This window comes from Rattus norvegicus, chromosome 8 (assembly GCF_021556685.1).
Source record: "Rattus norvegicus strain SHRSP/BbbUtx chromosome 8, alternate assembly SHRSP_T2T, whole genome shotgun sequence".
NCBI lineage: Eukaryota > Metazoa > Chordata > Mammalia > Rodentia > Muridae > Rattus > Rattus norvegicus.
The window spans coordinates 71118566-71142939 of record NC_141541.1 but is presented as its reverse complement, the minus strand read 5'-3'; the positions used below and the strand labels follow the sequence as shown (position 1 = coordinate 71142939).

The following is a 24374-nucleotide window of genomic DNA, read 5'->3' as shown; positions in this document are numbered from 1 at the left end:
GGATGGATGAGAGAGAGAGACAGAGACAGAGAGAGAGAGAGAACACAAAGTCATTGGTGTATATTCCAGGTTTCTGCAAGTTACCCAGAAAAGGGCCAAGGAGGAGGAGTTGTCAGGCTCTGACACTTGACAAAGGACATGGCCTGGGCAGCTAAGGAGAGGAGGGTTACTTTGGCTCCTGATTTCAGGGGGTTCAGCTCATGTTTGCTCCATTACAGTAGGCCTGTGGTGGAGCAAAACATCATAGTGGCAGGAGCTGATAGGAGAGCCACCAGAGAGAGGAGGGGTCCAGGGATAAGGCACCCTTCAAAAGCACCTCTTGGTGACTGACTTCTTCCATCACTGCCCCACTCATAAGGTTTCTTCCACTGGTTTCTAAAATAGTACTGCTGCCGGAGAACAAGCTTCTGAACTCATATCCAAACCATAACGTTTCATGCTTAGAACTTGGATTATAGTGTGGTAGCTAGTATTTGTTTATTATTTACAAAGTGTTGCATTCTTCCATTCCTTTATGTGTTGAATGTGAGATACTTGAGAATATATATGATTAATTACTTAAGCAGAAAATGTATGTGTTTTGTGATTATAAGTCAACTATTAACCATCTCAGGGTTTGTTTCTCAGACTCCTGATGTTTCCCTGGGTATCTCTAGGTCAAAACCATTTTTCTAGTACCAGTAGAACATTGTTTGACATGCTGAAAATTCTAACATCAGTGGTAAATAAAGCTATTGTGATTTGCATGATCCCTGCTGTGGTGTGACTGAGTTATACCGGTGGTATATTCTTCCTCATCAGACTTTTGGATTGAAAAAGATAAATGCTTTAAAGATAAAACAAACTGAACAGGTTATGTGGCTGGGTAGTAGAGTGCTTGCCTAGTTTGCCTGATGTCCTCAATGTGATTCTTAACTCTTAAGACACTCTCTCTCTCTCTCTCTCTCTCTCTCTCTCTCTCTCTCTCTCTCTCTCTCTCTCGCACACACATAGTGTGACATGGAAGGTAGGAAGACTGACTGGTTACATTTTTAATACCCTTGATGAAGAAATAAAAGTTAGTGATTTGTCATTGAACCCCTCTTTGCTTACTTTCTAAAGCATGTTTGAAGTGCTTCTCCTGATAGCAGGCCTGATTATTAGCTCAGAAAAAGGCTTTGTGCAGTTGTTGAGCAGCAAACTAAACTAGCTGCCTTTCTAAGTAAAACACTATTTTTATTTGAAATAATTGCTTGGCAAAGTATGGTTATACAGAATGGGTGGTATTTGGCATACATTTTCTTGAAAATAAAGTGAGCCTGTCACTACAAGGAAAACAACTGACAGTATTCATTGCTAATGATAAAATTTAAGCTTTCAAGGGGAAATTGAATTTTGGAAAACTACTGCACTTGCCACTAAGGGTTTGACAGATTCCACACTTGACTCCTTTGATGCAGTTGGTGTGATCTGAGTAAGTGAGCTACACTTCTGACAGTAGTGGGCTGCATCACAGTTTGAAGAAGTGTGGAACTGGGCAAACTCTCGGTTGTTCTGAGACTTCAGGTAGCCTAGGCTGGCTTTGGACTGTGGATATAGCTCATCGTGACCCTTCTGCCTCTTTTAGGTGTGGAATCACCATGCTTGGCTGAACTCAATATTTTTTTAAATAACCAGTGGATGGTTTTAAAAAGTCATGTATGCGTAAAAAGATCAATTGGAATGGAGGTTAGATCAATGAATTTTGTTTGTTGAGATAGGATTTCATGTAGTCCTAGCTGGTTTTAAGTTTGTTTTTGTTGTTCTTGTTGTTTTGAGAAAGGGTCCCAGGCTAGCCTCAAGTTCTCTATTACCTAAGGTGACCTTGAACTTGTGATCATTCCATGTTCACTTTTAAAGTGCTAGGATTATAGGTGTATATTACAGTGCTTGGTTTGCGTAGTGCTAGAAATTGAACCCAGGTCTTCAGAGTTTCCTGCTAGGCAAACACTCTACTAAATAGAGCTTTATTCCAGGCACTGATCTCCGACCTCCTCTTTGCACTACCAAGTGCTGGTGTTACAAATGTGTACCATCATGCTTTGAAATGACTTTAGTTTTTTGATACAGAGTTTCTCTGTATAGCTCTGGCTGTCCTGGTTCTTGTAGACCAGGTTGGCCTCAAACTCAAATATCCATCTGCCTTTGTCTCCCATGTGCTGGGATTAAAGGTATGCACTACCACACCTGATTTTCAAAGTGACTTTTAATAAATAACAAATGTTCATTGTTAGGATTTCAGATCTTGTATTGGAACAGCCTTTAAGAAATTGCTGTTTGGGGGCTGGAGAGATGGCTCAGAGGTTAACACACTATCTGTTCTTCCAGAAAACCTGAGTTTTTTCCCCAGCTAAGCCATCTCTCCGTTTTACTCATTACTGTTGTTGTTGTTGTTGTTGTTGTTGTTGTTGTTGTTAGTTTGTTTGCTTGTTTTGAGACAGAGTCTCACTATGTAGTCCTGGAACTTGTTGTATAGTCAAGGCTGGCCTTGCAATCAGAGATGTCTACCCAGTATTGGGATGAAAAGCGTGTCTCATTGCACTTGGCTCATTATAGGTTTGTGATTTTAATGGATAACTGGGAGTTGTGACTATAATGACAGGGGGTTGTTGGCTGAATAGGGCTGGCATGGCAGCGACCTTTGCCATTGGAACTAGAAGGGCGGCCACTTCTGGGGCTAGCTTTGGTGGCAGGATCTCAGCAGGGCCCAGAGAGTAGCCTTCAGCAATGCGGGATGGAAATTGAGGACTTAGAAAGTCTGGTAGAAACATTTTGAGAGCTCTGGGCCAGAGTCTGCCCAGTTCGACTGAGATGATACTCTGCAGGGCCATGTGGCCTATGTTGCCGGTGATATTGAGGGTTGGTGTCTTGTTTTTTATTTATATCATTTACTACAACACAGGTTTAAATGATTAATTTTTTAAAAAGTTTTGCTGGATCTGGTGGTATATAAATTCAAGACTTGTCTGACCTACATATACATAGTAAGACTCTGTCAAAGAAGTGTACAAGTGAATGCAAGTCTGTGCTAGCTAGTTCTGTGTCACCTTAACATGAACCTAGAGTCATTTGGAAGAGCAAACCTTAACTGAGAAAATGCTATCACTAGATTTACTTGTAGACAAGTTTCTAGTGCATTTTCTTGATCGATGACTGATGTGAGAGGGCCCTGCTCACTGTGGATGGCGCCAACCTTTTATCTTGGGTACTATGGTACTATAAGAAAGCAAGCTGAGCAAGCCATAAGAAACAAGCCAGTAAGCAGCAGTCTTCCATGGTCTCTGCATCAGTTTCTAGCCATGTTCCTGCCTTGCTTGATTTCCTGTGCTGACTTCCCTCAGTGTTGGACTGTTATCACAGGATATACTAGGATGAAATAAGAAACCCTTTCTTCCTGGAGTTGCTTTTCAGTCACAGTGTTTATCACAGCAATAGAAACCCTAATTAAGACAAAATACAATGTTTTCTAGTTTGATTTGTAATACAGTAGATTTTTCTTGTTGTCATGGGGTTCAAACCCAGGGCCACTTCTATGACTGGCAAAGAGCTCTACCATTGAGCTTCAGTTCCAACCCTAGTAACACAGTATTGATGGATTCAACACAAAGGGGAGGGAGTATCTTTCATTTTCAAGAATATAAAAACTGTGATAATGTAAGTATTTTTTGAAGAAAATATGAAGTTATACTACAGGGGTTTCTAGTTTCAAATGAGACTATCTCTTTTACTCCATTTCTTACATTTTTTTTATAGTTTAAAAGACAAAAAACCATTTGCTTATAGAAAAAGCATCTGCTAACAGGTTAGCCAGCCCACAGCGTTTAGTGATGCGCTGTATCTCAGCAGCTGGTGTGCTGAATGAATGTGCTGGAAGCGCTTTGGATCGTAAGGTATGAGGACTGTTTGCTTTTGTGTTGTTTATTTTGTTTGTTTTTTGAGGTTAGGCTTCAACCCTGCATTGTGTTTTTTCAGTGGGCATGGATGAGAATTGTATGGACAAATGAGCAGTCTATGAAATGTGCTCTAACCCAATTGTAGCTAATAATTTCCTCTCTAGCAGAGCTTAACTCTAGCAAATATATCTGTGATTGATTTATAATTTACATGTTTGTTTTCTTTCTCTCTCCCTTTTGGGATGAAAGCCAAACAGCTGTACGATTGGGTGCTTTTACGTTTTTGTCTACACTTTTTCCTCCCCATTCTTTGACAACTTCATTTACGACAATGCATATAATACATTTAGGTCACCCCACCCTCTGTCTGCCCTTACGGTTCTGTCATTCCAGCCCATCTTTACTTCTCAGGATGGGTTCTGAAAGACTGACTTTTCCTTTCTTCCAGTGTTTTTGTAGGATTTTAAGACTGGAAGAAGACGAGATGAGGTACATGTCTATAACTCTAGCACTTGAGTGGTTAAGGCAGAAGGATTGCTGCAAGTTTGAGGTCAACCTAGGTTCCATAGGGAGTCTAAGGCTAGCCTGGGAAAGACTGGAAAAGAAACATTGGTCTACATGTCCTTCTAATGAGATTTCACAGTATTGTAGCCTCTTAAAGGTAAAAGACCTTTTAAAGAGTTGTGCAATGGCTGGAGTGATGATTCAGCTGTTAAGACACTGGCTACTCTTGCAGAGGATCCAGGTTTGATTCCCAGTACCCACACGGTAACTCCCAGGAGATCTCATAACTCTTCTGGCCTTCACAGGCACACAAGTAGTGCACAGACACAAGTGCAGGCAAAATAACTACATATAAAAAATAATTTTAAAAAGGGGGAGGTTAGAGGGATTTTGGGAGATGATTTGGTGCTAAAAAGGGCCTTAGTTCAAGTCCCTAAAACCCAGGTTAAAAGCTAGATGCAGCCATGGGCCTATGACTCCAATACTGTGGAGAATAGAGGTATAAAACAGCTTCTTTGAGATTGAAATATTCCATCCTGCAAGAAAGCTCTTTAATCAGGAAGGTAAACAACTCAAACAACTTAGGAAGTCCCTGAAACTCATATTCACTAGGGTCACCCCTGTCAGAGTAAAGGCTGAGATTCCTTTTGAGACTAGCTGAACAGAGCTGTAAAGAAACTCAGACAAGCTGAGCTTCAAAGAAGACTGAGACCAGACCAGCTGCCTGGGAAAAATAAAACCCAGTTGAGATACTTAGAAGTTGTTTAGACCGAAGTCACCTGGAAAAGACACACACCAACTTGTTGAACTTTCTGAAGGCTATGCCATGTACTACAGATTTCCTAATTTTTGTGAGCTGTCAGTCATTTGGGGTGGGTCTTTGGTGATGCAACTGTTTTTGAGTTATTTCTGCTCTTGTACGTAACCACTCACTCATACTTCTGAAAGTAACCTCAGTAAAACTTAGGATTGACCAAGTTGGAGTATCTGTACTTTGTCTTTGGGTCCCTATCTGGATTGAATAGACATGTGTGTTGTGTTACTCCAAAGGGAAGGTTTGTCATCAATAGCTGGAGACTAGAGGATTGCTAGACCTTAATGGTTGGCATCCTAGCTCTAGATTCATTGAGAGACGCTGTGTCAAGGGAATAGGACAGATGAGCAGAGTGGGATACCCAGCAGCAGCATCTGGCCTCTGTAAGTACTGGTTTCGTACATGATACACATGTACATAGGCATATACCACTCACATATCACATGTACAACACACAAACACAAAACATAGTGTTTTGCATTTAACTGAACCATGATTAAAGAAAAGAACATAAAGTTAGTGTAATTAAAAACTGAATTAAAAATTTTTCAGTTGTACACATTCATTATACAAAATGCTGGTTTGATGACATTTCCATGAATGTATAACGTACTTTGTTTACACACCCTCCCTGTCTTGCCTTATAGTTCTACTCCTGCTGCTCCCCTTCCTATCCTCAGATATTCCCTTGCACTCGAATTGCATGTGCATGTGCACACTCTGGATTCCACATGTTTTGAGCTTGACTTAACATGGTGCTTTCCAGTTTCATCCATTTCCTGTTACTCTTCTTTATGAGAGAATAAAACTTCATTGTGAGTATGCATGACATTTTCTTTACCTCTGCATCTGTTGATGGACATCTAGGTGATCCAGGGTTGGCTGTTGTGACTAATGCCATAAACAGGCTGTCTGCACATACATACCTCTGCTTTATGCTGACTTAGTTTCCTTTGGGTATACATACCCAGGAGTGGTAGAGTTGGATGACAAGGTAATCTTGTTTATAATTTTTTGTTCCTCCTGATTAGATAGTCTCAGGAATAATGCAGACTAATGGGAGGGATGCTAATTAATAATCCTTAACTCCAGACTGTTTTTAGAAAGTTAATTCTTGCTGTATGTAGCTTTTATTTTATAAAAGTTTGTCTTGACTCTTTTTTTGTACCCATCGTAAGGAAAAATAAGATCTGTTTTTAATTAGAAGCATCACGTGCATGTAAACAGTGTCAGTGGTGAAGGATTGGGCAGTTCTTTTAGGTTAAAGTCTGCTGCATGTTCAGTGGTCCATTCTTTTTTTTTTTTTTTTTAAAGATTTATTTATTTATTATATATAAGTACACTGTAGCTGTCTTCAGATACACCAGAAGAGGGCGTCAGATCTCTTTACAGATGGTTGTGAGCCACCATGTGGTTGCTGGGAATTGAACTCATGACCTCTGGAAGAGCGGTCGGACGCTCTTAACCGCTGAGCCATCTCTCCAGCCCTCAGTGGTCCATTCTTGTTCAGTACATTTTTTTTTCTAAGTAAACATCTCGTCCTGAATTGGTTAGTGTTTTCCAGAATCTGTGGAAAGTAACAAGTACAGAGTTGCAATGCTGAGTATTTGTTCTAGAAACAGATTTTGCTTCCGATTCTCAGTTTAGTGAAATAGCTTAATTTTTATTCAAACATTTGTTTGCATATATGAAGGAATGAGGTGTGTCTGTATGTGAACAAGTGGTGAGGACTCAGTGCTGGGAGGTTTATGGCAAGTGCTTTCTTTAATTCTAGGATTTCTCTTCTCTCCTAGCCTCTTGCCTCCCTCCTCAATGGGTGGTTGTTGTTTTTTAATGTCATTTATTTTTAAAATAGTGTTTGCTGAGGTAAATTACAACAATCTATTAATAGCAAAATAAATTTGAATGACATTAACTTTTTTAGTTGTATGTTGTAAGGCAGCGTGTCATTGCGTTGTCCATGCTGGCCTCTAACTCTTGATCTTCCCTGCTCTGCTGAGATATGGGCTTTTGGTATTGTATGGCTGACCATTGAACTGACGAGGGGCAGGGTGTGTGTGTGTGTGTGTGGGTGTGTGTGTGTGTGTGTGTGTGTGTGTATCATATTAATGTGAGTGGGTAAGTGTGCTTGCCTTTGTGGAGGCTGGAGGTTGATGCTGGGCATCTCCTTGGTGGTTAGTCTCTCTGAAGCTGGAGCTTACTGTTTCAGCAGGATCAGTATGTTGTCTGGGTAGATCTTGAGCTCCTGATGTCAAGTGATCCTTCCCAGCCTCTCTACATTATAACAGGTTAAATGTAGGACTTGGGATCTGATTTTGGAGTCTGAGTTCTTACCCTTCTAGCTCTGTAAATTCAAGTAAACTCTCTTGGTGCTCTGAGGTAGTTCTGATATAGGCTCTTCAGGCTTTTCCTGTCTGAGTCCTGGGATCCAGAATTTGAGAGACCTTGTGTACTTTATAGAATACATTCTGTGTGTGCATGTGTGTGTGTTAAAAGTTCATCTCTGTTTAGGCCTCTCAATATATCTCCATGTATGTTTGTGCACTTCATGTCTGCCTGGTGCCCTTGGAGTCCAGAAGAGGGCATCAGATCCCCTGGAATTGTAGTCACAGACAGCTGTGAGCCAGTATGTGGGAGGTTACATGCGAATTGACCCCAGGTCCTCTGGATAAACAGCTATTGCTCTTAACCACTGACAGCCCCCTGACAGTACTGATTTTTCAAAGACTCACCTATAGCCTGAATACAGAACACAACTTATGGTTTCTCTTAGACGTCCCACTTTCTTTGTCCCACTTCCTTCTTACCTTTCATGAAGATAAACAGCTCCTGCTGGTGGGTGTGACTTTAGCTAGAAGCCTTGTTGTTTAAGCTTACCGTACTAAAGGTTACTTCATTAAAGTCAGCTTTTGTAACATTCCATTGCCACCCATGTTCTTATCCCACTGCTTCCTTACTTTGTTGTCTCGTTTCTGTGGCTCCCCTTCAGTATTCCCTCCCACCATTCCTGAGTCTGTCCTGGGTGTATCCTGGCAAAGCTTTGTGCTAGGTAAGACCTGGTGTTGGTTAGTTGTAAGGAGCTCAGGAGGCTTGGGGTCAAGCATCAGCATTTTATAGTCAGACCTCAAGTTCAGTGTCAGTTTTCTTATATATATGGTAGGAATTACTAGCAGTTTGTATTGTGAGTCAAATCTGTGCTAAGAAAAGAAATCCTGTTTACTAGAACTTATGTAGCAGGCTCATTTAGACATTTAACATATACAATTTATTACTACTATTGTTATTATTTTAAAGATTTATTAACTTTAATGTGCATTGGTGCTCTCCTTGCATGTCTGCGTGAGGGTCTCAGATCCTCTGGAACTGGAGTTACACACAGCTGTGAGCTCCCACGTGAGGGCTGGGAATTGAACTTGGGTCCTCTGGAAGAGCAGCCAGTGTTCCCAACCACTGAACCACCTCTCCAGCACCACATTTTATTATTTTTATCCACCTGAGTCAGTGAAAACACTATAATTGAAAATGTTTCAAATATTAAAAGACTACTGATTGCATGAACTATTTCCTAAGAGCAGATTTCATTTAATAGTTAGAGCAGTATAGAATTTTGAATGTTTAAGGAATCATTGAGAACTTGTATGCTATCCCTCTCTTTCTTGTTTGTTTGTTTATTTAAAAAAAATTTTTTTTGAGACAGTCTTGCTTTTAGTCTAGGCTAGTTTTGAACTAGCAATCCTGTCCTAGTCTCCCAAGTGCTAGAATTACAGGTATGTGCCACTACTCATGGCAATCCTTTATTTTAGTGTGTGTGTACACACACACTTGCCCCATAGCCAATCTGTGGAGGTTAGAGAACAACTGCAGATGTTGGTTTTCTTCTATTTAGTGGGTTCCAGAGATTAAACAGATAGTTAGGCTTAGTGGGAGCATGGACTTTTACCCACTGGGTCATCTCAGAAGCCCACAGTCTCCCTTTTTAAAAATGGAAGTGGATCTCCCAAATTATAATTTGGTAAATTAATGTCTAATCAGTATGAAAATACAAATCTTATGCATAGTATTACCACCATGGCACGCAGTAAGTGTTGGATTAGCATAATATATTCTCATGTTCATCTCTCATGTGTTCCCAAGCTCCCTCTGTGTATGGAGTAAGTACCTGACCATCCATGGAAGAAGTTTTTATAGCATATCTACATGCAGAACAGCCTTTTCCTTAAATAAGAACCATATTTTCCTGTCTCTGCACATGAAGTTGGTCAATGTGTTAGTGTTTTAAATTCTAGAATTTTAAATTAAATTAAACTAAATTTAATGCTGTGTCCAAATTTTTAAAACAGCCTGAGTTAGATTTGTTATTTTTAGTATTCATGTTAACAAGAAGGAGCTTTTTGAAGCCTATAGCCATATGTTTCATGGAACGTGGTAGGACATAGATGGGGATGACGTGTAAATCATCTATCAAAAAGGGAAACCATGGCAACCCTTTCACAATGTTAAGTTTGCACATTGCTTGAAGGAAAATGGCATCTCTGTTTACATATAATCACAATATTTTGTCATCTTTTTCGAGCATAGTGTAATCAGTACGATGGGATGGAGGCTGAGAGATGGAGGTGCTAGCTGGAGGGTTGGTGCGGCAGATCACTTTCCAGTTGTCTCGTGTTGAGAAATAAATAACAGACGAGAGACTGGGAGGGAGATGAGCGTGGAGAGGGATGCCGCCAACCTGATTTACTACTTTTGACTAGAAACTGTCTGACTAGGTTTTCTGGTTGACCTAGGGGTTGGTGACAAATTGCTAATCTCCCAGTTGGTTATTAATTGTTTTGTTTTATTTCTATCTTTATTTTTCTCCTTTCCTTGTTTGTTTGTTCAAATGTTTTTTGTTTGTTTGTTTGTTTTGAAAGACTATGCCTCTTTGTAGCCAAGGCTACTCTGGAACTCACTGTGTAGTAGCCTAGTCTGGCTTCACACAGCAGGGATCCTGCCTCAGTCTCTCAGGTGTTAGGCTTATAGACGTGAGCTACTGTGCCCAGCTTATGAACTATTTCTAATGGGAAAGATTAGGAATGGTCCAGAATTAAGAATTTAGTTTCACTGAATAATCTTTTAAAATAATGGATAAAATATTTATTTTCCTTTTCTTTCCTTAATGTATCTGATTTGTTGGGGGGGGGGCAGCACTCTGACTTTGCACCCTAGCAGGCGTGCACCTTACTTTGTGTACCAGACTGGGCTGGAACTCTGTAGGTTACAGACTTCCATCAGTCCTCTACCTCTCCCTAGTGCTGGATTAAAGGCATGAGTCGCCATGCCTGGCTTTACGGTATATAATTATAGAACTTTAGATTTACAGAAAATAATGTTATAGCTGAAATATAACACCATTCACTGTTTATTTTGTCTGTTAAGAATTCACTCTAGTTTATACTTGGTTATGTAGTCATGGTAGATAAGACTCTGAATGCTGAGTCTGCTTTGTGACTGACCTGAAACCACCACAGCAGAATGTGAATGGAAGAGATCGTGTTTAGCTGCAGGAGCCTTGATCATAGTGTGGATACTACTTTTTTTTTTTTTTTTTAAGATTTACTTATTTTAATGAGTACATTGTAGCTGTCTTCAGACACACCAGAAGAGGGCATCGGATCCCATTACAGATGGTTGTGAGCCACTATGGGATTGCTGGGAATTGAACTCAGGACCTCTGGAAGAGCAGTCGGTGCTTGTAACCACTGAGTCATCTTTCCAGTTCCTGACACAAGTTTTAATAAGGAAGGTCATAGCTAATGAGAGTATAAAACTGGCACTTTCTATTTAATTGCCAAATGGACTCTTTCCCCTTGTGTAGTTGGGAATAGGTGTGGGGCGTGTGTGTGTGTGTGTGTGTGTGTATGTGTGTAAGTTTTGTATCTACAAAGGAGGTTGGGGGGTCTTTGGAATGACGGACATTCCGTTCCTCACTATAATTCCCTGAGGACACTTAATTTTTTTTTTTTTATTTTTAAAAAAATTTTGGGGAGGCAGCTTAGGATCTAAATGGCATGCTGTGAGAAAGAGAACAAGAAACACAGAAGGAAGACCTGTTAGAAACCCTCCAGGACATGCATCTTTAAATGTAAAAGCTTAACAGTTGCTAGCCCAGGCAGAAACAAGCTAAAAATTCATTGCTGTACAATTTGAGAATGCCTAAAGAGAAAATTCTGCAAGCTTCCCAATGGGCGATATACAGGTAACCATGAAGGATTAGAGATGAATGGTACTGGGGCTGTGGTTTGTTTGAGATAAGGTCTCCTGGAACACAGGCTGGCATCAAACACACAGTTTAGCTGAGGGCAACTTTGAACTTCTGATCCCTTTGCCTCTACCTCCCCAAGTATTGAGAGGTAGATAGCATAGCATCTGAGTTTAAGAAAATGTTTTTAAAAGGTATATGAGTGTTCTGCCTCCATGTATGTGTGCCATTCATGCCTCCAGCCCTCAGAGACCAGAAGAAGGAGTCAGAGCCTCTAAAAGTGGAGTTAAAGATGTAGTGAGCCACCATGTAAATGCTGGGAACTGAGCCTGGGCACTCTGTAAGAGCAGCAGTCCTTTTAACTACTGAGCCTTCTCTTCAGTTCCTAGGCTAACCTACGTTGGAAATAGAAAATAAAGAAATGTATTCAAAATTCTGCTTAAATTTTTCTCTCTAAATCTCGTTTTAAACCAAACTTGAGGATTGAGTATGAGGACATGTTGATTGTATAATGCAAGGAATAAGAAAGATACCTTCTATATTCCCCTTTCTCAGTAATCTATTGGAGAAAATAACCCAATAAGAGAAGCCAAGAAAGGAGGAACAGAGACAAGGAAATGTGGCATACAGATGGGAGATCATAAGATACATCAAAGGGGAATTCTGTGACCATAACTGTGCACTGGGCTCAGATCTAACTGTCCATATTGGAGCCCTGGAGCTGGCTACTAGGGCTACATTTTTAGGAAGAAAGAGTTCTGTAGTTCTAACACTCACGGATCTGAGGTATAAGAAGATAAAGAGTTTGAAGCTAGTCTTAGCTATATAGCAAGTTCCCAGGCTAGCTTAGGCTATACAGGGACAACACTGTCTCAAAAACAAAACAAGACAACTCAAAAGAAAGCCAAATCAGGAAAAGGAAATAAAAGATATAAAATAAAATCAGTCAAAGTTAAAACAGCTTAACATCTTGTAATTGAATACATTGAGAGGAAAGTTTGAATATACTGATGAATTGATAGGTACATAGACTATTAATGAGGCATAAAAATGGTATAAAGTATAAAGAGCAAAATTATATAAAAAAAAAAGTATCTGTGTGTGATGTACTTTGGGTTCAGCAATAAATTGTTTTTTTTTTCTTTTTTTCGGAGCTGGGGACCGAACCCAGGGCCTTGCGGTTGCTAGGCAAGTGCTCTACCACTGAGCCAAATCCCCAACCCCAATAAATTTTATTTAGACCTAATAATGTCTAAATATTAGAAAGCAGAGACAATTAATTCAATCATAAATTATGATGGGAAGAATGTAGGTGAGGAGATTTGACAGCTAAAACCATTATTTCTTATAACTGGAAGTCAGTAGATACCTTTAAGGAAAAATTAACTTGTACAGATGGTGAAAACTTGAGAAGCAGTAGCTAAAATTGAGAATGCAACAAAGAACTCTTTCTTGTCAAGCTATTAGGCTTTTTAAAGATGTGTACATGGGCTAGGAAGATACCTCAGTGGTGTAAGAACACTTGTTCTTTTAGAGGACCAGGGTTCAATTCCCAGGACCCATGTTAGCTCACAACCATCTATAACTCTAGTTCAGTGACCTCTTTTGACCTCCAAGGGACCTGGTATGCACATGGTGCACATACATACATTGAGGCGAAACATTCATGCAGATAAAATAAATAACTAAAATTTTTAAAAGGAAGTTTTAAAAAATGTGCATGTGTGGCTGGAGGGAACACAGTGGCTTAAAAGACTTGCTGTATTTCCAAGACCTGTTTGGTTTCCAGCATCCATATCAGATGGCTTATAACTGTCTATAACTCCAATTCCAGGGGATCTGATGACTCCCCTCCCCAGCCCCCTGGCCTCCTTGGGCGTCCACATGCAGATGTACATCACATAAATAAAAACCAAAATTTTAAAAAGAATTTTAAAATTGTGTATATATCTGTCTGATTAAAAATAAAACAATTGGGTTGGGGATTTAGCTCAGTGGTAGAGCGCTTGCCTAGCAAGTGCAAGGCCCTGGGTTCGGTCCCCAGCTCCGAAAAAAAAAAGAAAACAATTTAGAAAGATCACAGAATACTCTTCTGTGAAGAATATACCCATTTCAACCATTTAATCTCCTAGGATTCTCAGAACTCTTTTCATCCAAGGATCTCATCAGTAGAATGCTGGAATCCGCTAGGAGGTGATGATTTCTAAAAGCCATTTGTGGTTAATGTTATCCTTAGTTGTATTTATTTTGCAGTAGTTTTAACAAATGAAGAGTTTTAAGGACATTGCAGATTAAAATATATCTCATTTCAACATCTCAGAAATATTTACATGATTTGTTTTCCTGTGTGTTGTCAAGACTTCTGCATCGTGAATTAATTCTCTGCAGCCTTTCATTTGAGTGATGCCTCAGATGGCTGGCTAGACCTTTTCTGACCCCTTCTTCAGTTCTTTGAAATACTGAGCTTATTACTGTCTCCTAAGAGTGTGCAAAAGCTGTTCCAGTAATAGCAAGAAACACCACCTCTCCTTTCACTGTGTAAGGTTATCAGGTGCAATTAATGGTAAATTGAGCCCACATAGCCATAACTTTTCTTTTTTTAAGTTCAAATGGTGAAGCTTGAAATGGAAATTGAAGTAAACTTGGTTCAATTTTTTAATTGATTCCCACCCCCAATTTAAAGGCATGTGGTTTGTTCCCCCTCCATATATTTTTACTATGATAGTAAGTCCTCTTCATTTTAAAGATCCAAACTAGGAGCCTTAACTTGATAGCTGCTGTCTTTTGAGTGCATATTTGTCAGTTACTGCTTTAATGGTTGCTATTGTTTGCTTTGCCTTTTTTGAGACAGACAGGTTTATGTTGTCATTTAACTTTTTCTTTGCTCCTTCAAGCAAGAGATTTTACTTTATGTAAATTGTGAGTGACAATACATAGAAATACAATAATACGTCTGTGCTACACTCATACTCACATTAAGGACAAAAGTTACCATCTTTGAAATTTGTGGTAATTATTGAATTGTTTTTGTTTGTGGCTTAGAGAATGGAAGTGAATTAAAAGGGAAGTTATTACTCTTTAAAATTTCATGTTGTTCTCTCCTCCCTACCCGTTTTATAACAAAAACATTTGCCTATGTGATGACCACTAGCTCTTGTTAATTGACAGAATCCAAAATCACCTGGGAATGGGCCTCTAGACATGCCTGTGGGGAGTATCTTGATTTTGTTAATCAATGTGGGACGACCTGCCCACTGTGGGCAATACCATTCCCTGGCTGTTAATAGTAACTGTGAGTTCTGGGATTTATAAATGGAGAAAAAGGGTTGAATAGCATGAATGCATTCCTTGCTCTGTTTTCAGTTTTGAATGAGATGTGGTCAGCTGCTTTAAGCTCCTCTCTATGTTACTTCCCCACCATAATGAATTTTACCCTTGAATTTTGAGCCAATACAGTCCCCTTCCCCTTATGTTCCACTATGCCTGGAAGTTCTTTTTTTCTAGTTATTTTATACTTTTCCTGGATGTTTTAGTGAGTAGGGAGAAGATGCCATTGTTGTCCTATTTACAGACTTTGTTAATATCCAAAAAGAAAACAGCTATATCAAACTAGCTTCAAACTTAGATCCTCCTGTCTCAGCCTCCCAATTGCTGCTGTTTCAGTTGCTGGCCATTATGCTCAGCAATTTGTTCCCAAACTCTGGGTTACATCTCTGTATACCTCTGCAGAGTGCAAGAATTTGGACATTGATTTGAATGATTTACCACAGCACATGCCACCTCCATTCCTTCTGCCTGCTTTTCTTGTTCATTCCTTCACTGTCCAAATAGTTAATAACAAACGGTACTAGATACAGAAGATAAAATGGTCATAGACTGTCCTAGTTCTAGAACAGTCATCAGCCCTAGTTCTAGAATAGTCATCAGCCCTGGAGACCCTCTGTCCAGGCAAGGAGTCGCCATATGGATAGAAATGACAGTGCAGCAGGATAATTGTGGAGATAAATACCCAAGAAATGGCTAGAAGAGATAGACAGTAAAACAGTTCCACTCGGCTAGGACAGGCTGGTGAAGCTGGTCCTGAAGGTGGGAACAGTGGAAGGACTTTATCTTTGACTGATCATCTATATTGCACTAGAGAACGTCATTCATTGCTCACTTTTGGGGGCTATTCTGCTACCTTAGTGCAGTGGTTCTCAATCTGTGGGTTGTGACCCTTTTGGGAGGGAAGGTGGAGTCAAAGGAATCTTGAAATGAATCTTGCATAAGGGTTACTTAAGACCATTGGAAAATACAAGATATTTACATTACAGTTCATAACATTAGCAAAAGTATAGTTATGAAGTAGCAATGAAAGTGATTTTATGGTGGGGAAGGCTCACTACAACATGAGGAGCTCTGTTAAAGGGTCACAACTAGTGAGAACCATTGGTCTAATGTGTTGGCCAAGAAAGAGGGTATTGGGGCTGGGGATTTAGCTCAGTGGTTAGAGCGCTTACCTAGGAAGCGCAAGGCCCTGGGTTCGGTCCCCAGCTCCGAAAAAAAGAACCAAAAAAAAAAAAAAAAAAAAAGAAAAGAAAGAGGGTATTTATAATGAGCGGTACAGGAAGGTAGGGAGGCAACACAGCCACTGTGTATGCTGGTGTTTGATATGGGGCCAGAGAATCCAACAGTTAAGGAATAGAGGATTTAATGAATATAAGCTTGCAGGTGTGTGTCTTTCCTGGCATTTCCTGTCAGAGACAGGGCTTCCATAAGTAGCAGTGTGGTCTTTGGTTCCCCTTTCTGTTGCTTTAAATGGCGAGATTGTGATCAGATCTCCATGTTCTTAGAAGGTGGGGGGAAGTAGCGAACAGTGATAAGTAAATTGAGACCACAGATTAATGAAGGTAAGAAGATTTCTGTTGTGTGGCTTCACTTAGTATGGTTGTACAGATGGAATTCCTGATGGCTTAAATGAGAAGTGCAAGCTTTAGCATCTGATGAGACTGCCAGCTAGCTGTATAGAAGCAAAGACTAAGAGGTAAGCAAGCACAGGAAGATAGCGACTGTTCCTTGAATTCTAGAGTTAGTATAGAGCAGTATTGATAATGTGAATACCTAGTTTTGAAGTGGAGATCTGGCTTTAATATACTTAACAGGTTTTTCCCCAAGAAAGTGGGAAGACTCCTGAGGGCACGTTACTACTTATTGCAGTCCGCAGTCTGTGCTTCTGGAGAATTATGAAGTGCTTGTTGATACTGCTAAACAGTAGGATAAAGCGCGATGTGGTCCTGCATAGTATAAACTGGATCCTGGCTCTCATAATCAATCTCACATGGAAATCCCTAAACTTATATCTAGTACTTTTAAAGTTTCTTTGCTATTAATTAGTTAAACTTTGTTTAAATAGAATGGTAAAATGGATGGCATTTAAGCAAACCATATGAAGAGGCTAAATACAAACTTTAAAATTGTAAATTATGGTTTCAGATACTAATATTTTACATTTTACTTTTTTCCCTAAGCAAATGGTTATGAGCCTTAGAGTTTCTGAACTCCAAGTACTGTTGGGCTACGCTGGGAGAAACAAGCACGGACGCAAACACGAACTTCTTACAAAAGCCCTGCATTTGTTAAAGGCTGGCTGTAGTCCTGCTGTACAAATGAAAATTAAAGAACTCTACAGGCGGCGGTTCCCTCAGAAAATTATGACACCTGCGGACTTGTCTATCCCCAACGTACATTCAAGTCCTATGCCAGCGACTCTTTCTCCATCCACCATTCCACAGCTCACTTACGATGGTCACCCTGCATCGTCCCCATTACTCCCTGTTTCTCTTCTGGGACCTAAACATGAACTGGAACTCCCACATCTCACATCAGCGCTGCACCCAGTCCATCCGGACATAAAGCTGCAAAAGCTACCATTCTATGACCTGCTGGACGAACTGATCAAACCCACCAGTCTAGGTAAGAGTGATATGAGGCTGTTTGGTGATGCAGTGCTTAAGTTTATGTTTGGTAGTACTGGCAGAATATTAATGAGAATTTTTTGAGTTTAAATTAAATCAAATATATCAGAAGTGGTGGTGTTTAGACAAAAGTAAGGAGGTGGGGTGATGACCAATGGGGTCAGACACAATAAATTCTACATTTGAAACCAAGTTTTATTGTATAAACTCTGGCTGTCCTCCTGTGTCTTTCAGTATATACCAGGCTGTCCTTGAACCCACAAAGATCCTTCTGTCTCTGCCCTCTGAGGCATTTGTCCCACCATACCTGGCTTCTAAGTAATGCACAGTAGCCCTTGTGAATTAAAATTGAGAGCAAATTACACCAGTCTCTAAATTCTGTTCTTAATTTTCAGTGGTAGATGACATCTAAAACAGACTGACCAGTTTGGATTACTTGAATGTGTAAATAGTTTTAATTATCATGAAAAGAAATTTAAGTTTTGATGTTGTGATCAACTTTCAGCTGCTGTTTTGTAAGTGGAGACATGTGTCTTACCCATACACATGTGACATACACAAACTCCTATTCATAGGTAATATGAGTGCCAGACATTTCTGTTACTAGGTTTCCTGTCCTGAGATTGCCTTATCAAAAGGTACAGAGTACGATATATTAACATATTAATCACTTTAATTGCTACTATGTCATCTTGCTTTATTAATGTCAAACAAAACTGACTTTGTTGTGATTTTTTTGATGCCTTTGGTATAATATACTTTGACAGCAGACCTTTTGGTCACTGCTTGTTAGAAATCGGTGTTTGGCAATTGTGGCTGCCAAGCGAACTCCAATGGTTTATCTTTGTGTGATATTTATGGAAGAATTTTGTTGATATTTGAGGGAGGGTCTCCCTGCTTTTGCTTCCTTGGTGCTAAGATTACATGAAGGAGCTACTGCCCCCAGATCAGATTTTTTTATTTATACCTAAAATGTAAACAAACTAGTGAATGTATAAGTAACAGATCATGTATGCCCCTGAGCCTAAAATATTTCCTGTCTGTTTCTTACAGAAATGTTTCTTGATTCCTGTCATTAATATTAAACATTTCAGTTTGAAGAATTGCTGAGTATTAAGAAAAAGTTTTGAGTACTTTTAGAGAAGGTGGGGTGTTGTTTAAGTTGGGATCTAATGGACCCCAGGTTGGCCGGGCATTCCATATGAAGCAGAGTATGACCTCCAATTCTTGATCCTCCTGTCTCTACCTCTACTGGAATTAGGGGCATATGCCACCAGTCTCTTGCAAAAGATTTTTTGTTGTTAGATTTTTAATTTATTCTTTGAGAATTTCGTATGCATATACAGTGTATTGGATCCTATCTACCCTCTTCTCCTTCAGCTCTCCTTGGACCCTCCTTATTATGACCCCTCCTAACTTCAGGTTCTTTTTATTGCTTGGTTTGTTTATAATCCACTGAATCTGATTAGCGTTTGTGCATGGGTGTGGGGTTGTGGTTTTGGGAGCATTACGGGAATTCTACTACTGATAGAGGAAGTATTTGGTTTTAGTTGCTTTCCCCAGGATTTCCCAGAAGAAGGAATTTTCAAACACAAATTTTATTATAATATTTGTGTGTGTGTGTGTGTGTGTGTGTGTGTGTGTGTGTGTGTGTGTGTCCACTTCTGCATGCACATGTGACTGCTTATGTAGGAGGTTAGAGAGTTGGTTTTCTCCACCATGCATGTCCTCAGGATCAGTCAGTCAGGCTCAAAGGCAAATGCCCTTACATGCTGAGCAATTTGTCAGCCCAACAAACAGCGTGAACTTTATAACACACCATTTTATTATTTAAAAAATAAAACAAAACTGTTTTTAGAGCTGGGTGGTGATGGCACATGTCTTTAATTTAATCCCAGCACTCAGGAGGCAGAGGCAGGCTGATCTCTTGAGTTGGACACCAGCCTGGTCTACAGACCAAGTTCCAGGACAGCCAGGGCTGCACAGGGAAATCCTCTGTCCAAAAAACAAATCAGCCAAACAAAAAAATGTTTTTAGATTTATTTTAGTGCATGTGTTTAAATGTTTTGCCTGTTCATAGGTACCTACTATTGTAAGGATCAGAAGAGGCCATTAGATCCCCTGGAACTGAAGGTGCTGGGAATTGAACCCAGGGCCTCTGTAAAAGCAGCCAGTGCTCTTAACTGCTTAACCATCCCTACGACTCCATTTTATTATTTTTTAAAATTTATTTAATTTTATTTTGTATGCGATAGTGAGAAGGTGTCAGATTCCCTGGAACTGGAGTTAAAGACAGTTGTGAGCTGCCATGTGGGTGCTGGATATTAAACTCTAGGTCCTGTGGAAGAATAGCCAGTGCTCTTACCTGCTAAGCCATCTCTCCAGTCCCCCACCCCCATTTTATTCAGATGACTGAATCAAGATAGAATCTACCTAATGCATATAAAGCTTGTATATGTTCTTTGAAAAATAAAGTTTGAATGTATACATAGATAACCCATGGTATTTCTTGTTTTTCATAGATGAATCTTGTACATAGGATTGTGTGATTTCCTTTTATTCCTTAATAAATTAAGCATCTGTTCTTCTCTGATTGATGTAGCTCTCTACCAATTTATATTAAAGGCTTTATCTGTGTTTATATAAAGTTTATATTTATTCATATAAATACTATCTGAAGAATGATCATTACATCATCTGATATTTGAAAGAAAAAAGTTGATAGCTTGAATTTAGTTGAATCTAGCTTTTAAGCTTTTTTTCTAGTTTTAATAATTAACCTCTCATGCTATCTAACAAAGTTCAAGTACTGATGTAATTAGATGATATTTAATATGTGTATCAATTTTGTTATGAAAAGTAGAAATGCAAACTAGATGAGTATATTAGACAGAGTATAGAAAGTTAAACTCACTTTGCTGAGGTGACAACATAGTTTACCCTTATGTCTTAGTGATTTAATCCTAGCACTGAGGAGACAGAGGCAGATGGTGGATCTATGTGCATTCGAGGCCAGCCTGGTCTACAGAGCAAGTTTCAGGCCAGCCAGGTCTACACAGAAAAAAGCCCTGTCTTGAAATTTTTCTTTTGAATATTTATTTTTAATTTTTTTAAAGTGTTTGTGTCTGTGCATGCATGTAAGTGAGGGTGCCCAAAGAGGCCAGAGGTGTTGGGGGCTCCACTTACATGAACCACCTGATATGGTTGCTGATGATTGAACTTTTGTCTTCTGGAAGAGCAAGGCATGCTCTTAACCACTGAGATATCTTTGCATCGTGTAGTCTCTACCCTCCTTCACTCCAGCGCCTTATTTAGTTATTTATTTTTTCTTAAAGACCAGATTCTTGCTAGGTAACCCATGTAACCCATGTAGCCTGTCTTTGTTTGATTCTTAGCTAAGCATTTTGTGTTTAAGGCTGGATCTCACTCTGTGGTCCAGGCTGCCTTGGAACTCACTGTGTAGCCGAGGCTTGGTTTGAGCTTGCAGCAACCCTCCTGTCTGGCTCCTGATTGCTTATGAGCCTCCACACCCAGCCCAGAATTTATTTTTATACCCCTGAAAAGTTAAAATTAAACCAGTGAATGTACCAGGAGCTAGCTAGTTGGTAAGGGGCTTGTCACCAAGCCTGATAACCTGACTTTGATCCTAGGGAGCCGCATGGACAAAGGAGAAAATCAATTCCCAAAGCTGTCCTTTGACCTCCACATGTGTGTGCTACCCCTATTCCATAAATAAATAAATGTTTTTAGAATATCAACAATGCATATGTAACAGACATTGTGTCACATGTGTGTGCTACTCCTATTCCATACATAAATAAATGTTTTTAGAATATCAACAATGCATATGTAACAGACATTGTGTCACATGTGTGTGCTACTCCTATTCCATACATAAATAAATGTTTTTAGAATATCAAGAATGAATATGTAGCAGACATTGTGTGCCTACATAGCCTAACGTATTACTGTCCGGCTCTTTCAGGAGAAAGTTTGTAGATTCTTGGCATAAATCACTGGGTATTTCAGTTTTGTTGAGTGGTGAAACTTGAGAACACATTTTGAGAGTTTTTTGATTTTTTTTTTTTTTCAAAGACAAGGTCTCATAAAGCCCTGCCTTGAAATTCCTTGTACATAGCCCAGGCTGTCCTCAGACTTGCAGCAATCCTCATGCCTCAGCCTCTCAGTTCCACCACTACCAGTGTGCAGTACCACAGTCTGAAGGTTAGTTAGGAAACTGTCTTTCTTCTTTTCTTTGTTTGTGTGTGTGTGACAAGGTTTGTGTACTCTGGCTGACCTGCAACTCATTGTGTAGACCGGGCTGGCTTCCACCTACTTCTTCCTTCCAAATGCTGGGACTAAAGGTGTGAACCATCACATCTGGCTTTGAACATTTTAAATTTATTCTTGGGTTGGGGATTTAGCTCAGTGGTAGAGCGCTCGCCTAGCAAACGCAAGGCCCTGGGTTCGGTCCCCAGCTCCGGGGGAAAAAAAAATTTATTCTTTGGCAATTTCATACATGTAAACAATATATCTTGATCATGTTAATTTCTTCCTCCCACGTCCACTACCCTAAGGACATTTTAATGTGTACTAGTAGATAAGCATATTAGATTGTCCCCTAAAGAGATATCAAGTAGATAGCTACAAATTCAGCTTACTATGTCAGTGCTGATGACCTTGAACTCTGGATTTTTCTGGCTCACCTCTCAAGTGTCACCAAACTTGGTTCTTTTGCTTTTACTGTTTTAAATGGCCCTCAATATATCACTCAGAAATGTTGTCTAGTGGTCTGAGTGTGAGAACTCTTCATGTAAGCCGTGACCCATACCTTTAATCCTAGCCCGTGGGTGGCAGAGACAAGTACCAGGACAGACAGGGCTATGCAGAGAGAGCCTGTCTCCTAAAACAAGTGTGTGAGAAACAAGTGTTAGATGAGCTTTGCTCAGTCAGGAGTTAGCAGTACTGTCAGCCATGAGCTATGGTTGATGAGTCAGCAACATGTTATTAAATAGTTTCCAGAGAGAAGCACTAGTACACAAAACATTAGCAAAAGAGCTTATGTGCTGATTAGTTGATATAAATTTTGAGAGCAGGGAGCAAAAAGCCCTTACACTAGTCCTAGCCTAGTTCATTGCTTGAGTGACTTTACAGAGGAAAACTGCTGCAAATAACCATAATTGACTACGTGTATAATCTGATTCAAATACCAACCACTGACTCCATTGTGTGTTTTCACATCAAAATACAAAAGTACTGTGTTACTCTGTTTCCAGTTTCTCATTTCTATCATAGAATTAAAGGCAAACATTTTGATTCTGACTCAGAAGTACTCCGTGGGAGCGTGATTCAGTAAACGTTTGTTGCTTGCAACTGCTTTAATGAATCTGAAAAGGATTTGTTGAGACAGATTCTGAGTAACCATGAAAAATCTAGGATGAACACAGTTGTAGGCTGTTTTTCTGGATGCTTTAGTGTAAAAGACAGCGACTCACTCTGTAGTCCTGGTAGACCTTGAACTTGCTATGTATTCCATGCTGGTCTCGAACTCATAGAGATCCACCTGGAATTAAAGGCATGTGCTATTACGCCTGGCAAAGATTGTTTTGATTAAATTAAGTGACTCTATTCATATAGAATTTACTTTCCTAAATGATTTTTTTTCCAGAAAAGCTCATTTGTTCTGATCATAGAAAATCATGTATTTTGAGAAATTAAATAGCTTGTTTTTAAATGCAAACATTAAAATTAAGCTCTTAAAGAGCTTATAGTTGGTTAACTTACCACAGCTGTCACTGGAGTTTAGAATGTGGCAGTAAATTCAGTTATTCTTTTCTCTTTGTATTTGGCCATAAGCATTAATTGAACACAATTTTAAAATTCCCAGTCTGGATGTTGTGATGTGTGTTTATAATCCCAAACCTTCACAACACACTGAATAAAAATATTTGGCTTATTCCTTAGTTAAGGTTTCCACTGCTGTGAAGAGACAACCTTGACCTCAACTCTTATAAGGAACAATGTTTAATTGGGGCTGGCTTACAGGTTCAGAGGTTTAGTCCATTATCATCATGGCAGGAAGCATGGCAGCATCTAGGCAGACATAGTTCTGGAGAAAGAGCTGAGAGTTCTACATCTTGTTTTGAAGGGAACCAGGAGAAAACTGTCTTCCAGGCAGCTAGGCGGAGGGTCTTCCAAACTACCCCACACAGTGACACATTTCCTCTAACAAGGCCACACCTACTTCAACAAGGCCATACCTCCTAACAGTGCTACTCCATGAGCCAAGCATATACAAACCACCACAGCTTACAGCTGGAATTAATTAATAAATTGACAGGATCTCCTTATGTAGTCCCTACATTCATATATACACTTGGAGTTTGCTTTAGGGAAATGAAGGCAACAAATGTTCCCCATCTCCTCAGGAGCTAAGATGAGCCATCCTGTTGGGATTTGTGCCAGGGAGGCAAGGCTCCTGCTGTATCTTCAGATGTTAGCTACTGGTGTTTCTGCCAAGGAGTGCTGCTATCGGATTATATTTGACAGTTTCCTTCTCATTTTGAATAATTGAGTTTTCCTTTTTCTACGTGCCTTATAGCCAGTGCCTGGGGATCAAGCAGTGTATTTGTGGACATAGGCCCTGAGCAGCTGCAGAAAGACTTTGGGGGAGGGGGGGTTGTGAACACTCAAGCTCTGCTCAAGCTGTGCTTAAAGCTGAGGGAGTGGAGAGTACTGGATCTCTTTAGGTTGGTTTCCTCACTAGATAGAATCTTTGCTTTCTAGTTTGGTACCACTGATCTTCAGATAGAATTCCAAGGTTTACCTTGCACACCCATGCTTTGTCAGTAATCTTTTTGTCTGCTGATTCTGACTTCATAGTTAGTGGTATTTATACAGTTGTCTTGAAGCCTGAGGCTAAGGCATTCAGTGTGCTTTAGTCAATGGATATC

The 24374-nt window shown here is 39.7% G+C and overlaps 1 protein-coding gene and 1 long non-coding RNA gene across 7 annotated transcripts in view; one reads left to right on the top strand and one right to left on the bottom strand.

Moving 5' to 3' along the window:
- The window catches only part of Pias1 (protein inhibitor of activated STAT, 1), a 100798-nt gene that overhangs the window by 10406 nt on the left and 66018 nt on the right, over positions 1–24374 (top strand). For 2 of the 6 annotated variants that reach the window (XM_087561121.1, NM_001106829.3), the window contains 1 exon segment: positions 16975–17419. In XM_087561121.1, the coding sequence (XP_087417247.1) occupies positions 16975–17419 (445 nt within the window). 6 annotated transcript variants of the gene reach the window in all.
- On the bottom strand, positions 6520–15322 carry LOC148004197 (uncharacterized). The gene is made up of 2 exons (XR_015627773.1): positions 15233–15322; positions 6520–6796 (listed from the first exon to the last, which is right to left on the bottom strand). It is a non-coding gene; the product is annotated as an uncharacterized LOC148004197 (long non-coding RNA).